This window comes from Gekko japonicus, unplaced genomic scaffold (assembly GCF_001447785.1).
Source record: "Gekko japonicus isolate JY-2015 unplaced genomic scaffold, Gekko_japonicus_V1.1 scaffold669, whole genome shotgun sequence".
Classification (NCBI taxonomy): Eukaryota; Metazoa; Chordata; class Lepidosauria; order Squamata; family Gekkonidae; genus Gekko; species Gekko japonicus.
This window is the reverse complement of record NW_015167073.1, coordinates 713,456-715,693: the sequence shown is the minus strand read 5'-3', so window position 1 is coordinate 715,693 and position 2,238 is coordinate 713,456. Positions and strand designations below refer to the sequence as shown.

General features: G+C 52.8%; 1 protein-coding gene across 1 annotated transcript in view; it reads left to right on the top strand.

Moving 5' to 3' along the window:
• SLC12A6 (solute carrier family 12 (potassium/chloride transporter), member 6) overlaps positions 1-2,238 on the top strand; it is a 68,383-nt gene that overhangs the window by 62,435 nt on the left and 3,710 nt on the right. The window contains exons 18-20 of the mRNA XM_015412745.1: positions 1-21; positions 124-255; positions 2,131-2,237. The exon at positions 1-21 is cut by the window's left edge and continues 15 nt beyond it. Of these exons, the coding sequence (XP_015268231.1) occupies positions 1-21; positions 124-255; positions 2,131-2,237 (260 nt within the window). The remainder of the gene's footprint in view (positions 22-123; positions 256-2,130; position 2,238) is intronic.

Below are 2,238 nucleotides of genomic sequence, written 5' to 3'. Positions count from 1 at the left end.
TTCCTCCTCAAGCAGCACAAGGTGTGGGCGGAGAATGGGAGCGGGGGCGGCCGATGGGGGGGGGAGGCGGGGCGGCAGCTGGGGGCCCACTGACCCCTCCTCCTCCTCCTCCTCGATCCAAAGGTGTGGCGTAAATGCAACATCCGCATCTTCACTGTAGCCCAGCTGGAGGACAACAGCATCCAGATGAAGAAGGACCTGGCCACCTTTTTGTACCACTTGCGCATCGAGGCAGAGGTGGAGGTGGTCGAAATGGTGAGAAGCGTCACGGGGTGGACCCGCCTCCAGGGAGCTGTTGTCTTATTTTCTCCTTTTAGAACCGTAGAGTCGGAAGGGGCCTCCAGGGTCATCTAGTCCGACCCCCTGCACAATGCAGGAAATTCACAAATACCTTCTCCTCCCCCACAGACCCTCTGTGACCCTTGCTCCTTGCCCAGAAGAGGACAAAAAAAAAAAACCCAAAACCCTCCAGGATCCCTGGCCAAACTGGCCTGGAGAACAAATAGCTTCCTGACCCCCAAAGTGGCGACTGGCATTTCCCTGGGCGTGTCAGAAAGGGCCACGAGAACTAAGCCCTGATAACAACCCTTCCTGCCCTCCCTCCTCCTGATCTGCCTGAGTTCTCATAATCAGCATTGCTGTCAGATGGCCATCTAGCCTCTGTCCGAAAACCTCCAAAGAAGTCAGTATCTTGGGTGGCTACCAGGGACTAAAGAGCTGAGTGATAAGTTGGTGGATGAATAAACAAAACAAGATGTTCTGAAGGCAGACATGCCACCCAGGCCCTCTCACAGCCTCTGAATTTAGCAGTCACTCTCTCCAGAACCATGAGGGCTAGTTCCTGGGATTTGTTTGGTTGCACATGCTTCTGTCGTCAGATAGATCGACCGTACTTCTCCAATGTCCAAGATGTACCTATGCATGTGTTGTAGGCAGATATTCACAGGTTACCTGCCAGGTAGAGAACTAAGGAATCTGGGCACATTCGTTGTAGATTTCCCGGGTTGTGTGGCCGTGGTCTTGGCATCGTCCGGGTTGTGTGGCCGTGGTCTTGGCATCGTAGGACCTGACGTTTTGCCAGCAGCTGTGACTGGCATCCTCAGAGGTATAACACAGAAAGATGGAGTTCTCTCCGTGTCAAGGTGAGAAGAAAAATGTCACAGCCTGGGAAACTCCTACAAGATGACACAGCCCCACCCCACCTTCCTGAGTAGACCTAAATTACCTGCCTACCATTTTTCTTCTCACCTTGACACAGAGAGTACTCCATCTTTCTGTGTTACACCTCTGAGGATGCCAGTCACAATGATCCCTCTAAGCTGTGGAGTCTTGTGAGCAAAAAATCTACCTTGTGGGCTACCGGTATTAAAGTTGTGAGCGAGCAGTTTGGCTACTGCATAAATTTGTTTGCTCTGGAGCAATGTTCGCTCTAAGCTGTGGAGTCTTGTGAGCAAAAATTCTACTCTGTGAGCTACTGGCATGAAAGTTGTGAGCAAGTGATTTGGCTACTGCATAAATTAGTTTGCTCTGGAGCCCTCCTTCCTGAGCTAAGGCAAAAATGTATGAGCTGGAGGCTAAAAAACTGTGAGCTAGCTCACACTAACTCAGCTTAGAGGGGACACTGCATCTGGAGCCCTCCGTCCTGAGCTAAGACAAAACTGTGTGAGCCGGAGGCTAAAAAACTGTGAGCTAGCTCACACTAACTCAGCTTAAAAGGGAACACTGCTCTGGAGCCATCCTTCCTGAGCCGAGACAAAAATGTGTGAGCCGGAGGCTAAAAAACTCTGAGCTAGCTCACACTAACTCAGCTTAGAGGGAACACTGCTCTGGAGCCCTCCTTCCTGAGCCGAGACAAAAATGTGTGAGCCGGAGGCTAAAAAACTCTGAGCTAGCTCACGCTAACTCAGCTTAGAGGGAACACTGGTCACGGCTGCTGGCGAAACGTCAGGCCCTACAATACCAAGACCACGGCCACACAGCCCGGGAAATCCACAACAGCTACTGAACTCCAGCCATGAAAGCCTTCGACAACGTATTAATCTGGGCACAGCTGCTGTGACTCAGCCCGAGAGGGCCGTCTCCTGCGGGTCGGGGTTCCTGCCTCCAGCGCTCCCCTCTTTGCCTCCCCAGCATGACAGTGACATCTCCGCCTACACCTACGAGCGCACCCTGATGATGGAGCAGCGTTGCCAGATGCTGCGCCAGATGCGCCTCTCGAAGACCGAGCGGGACCGAGAG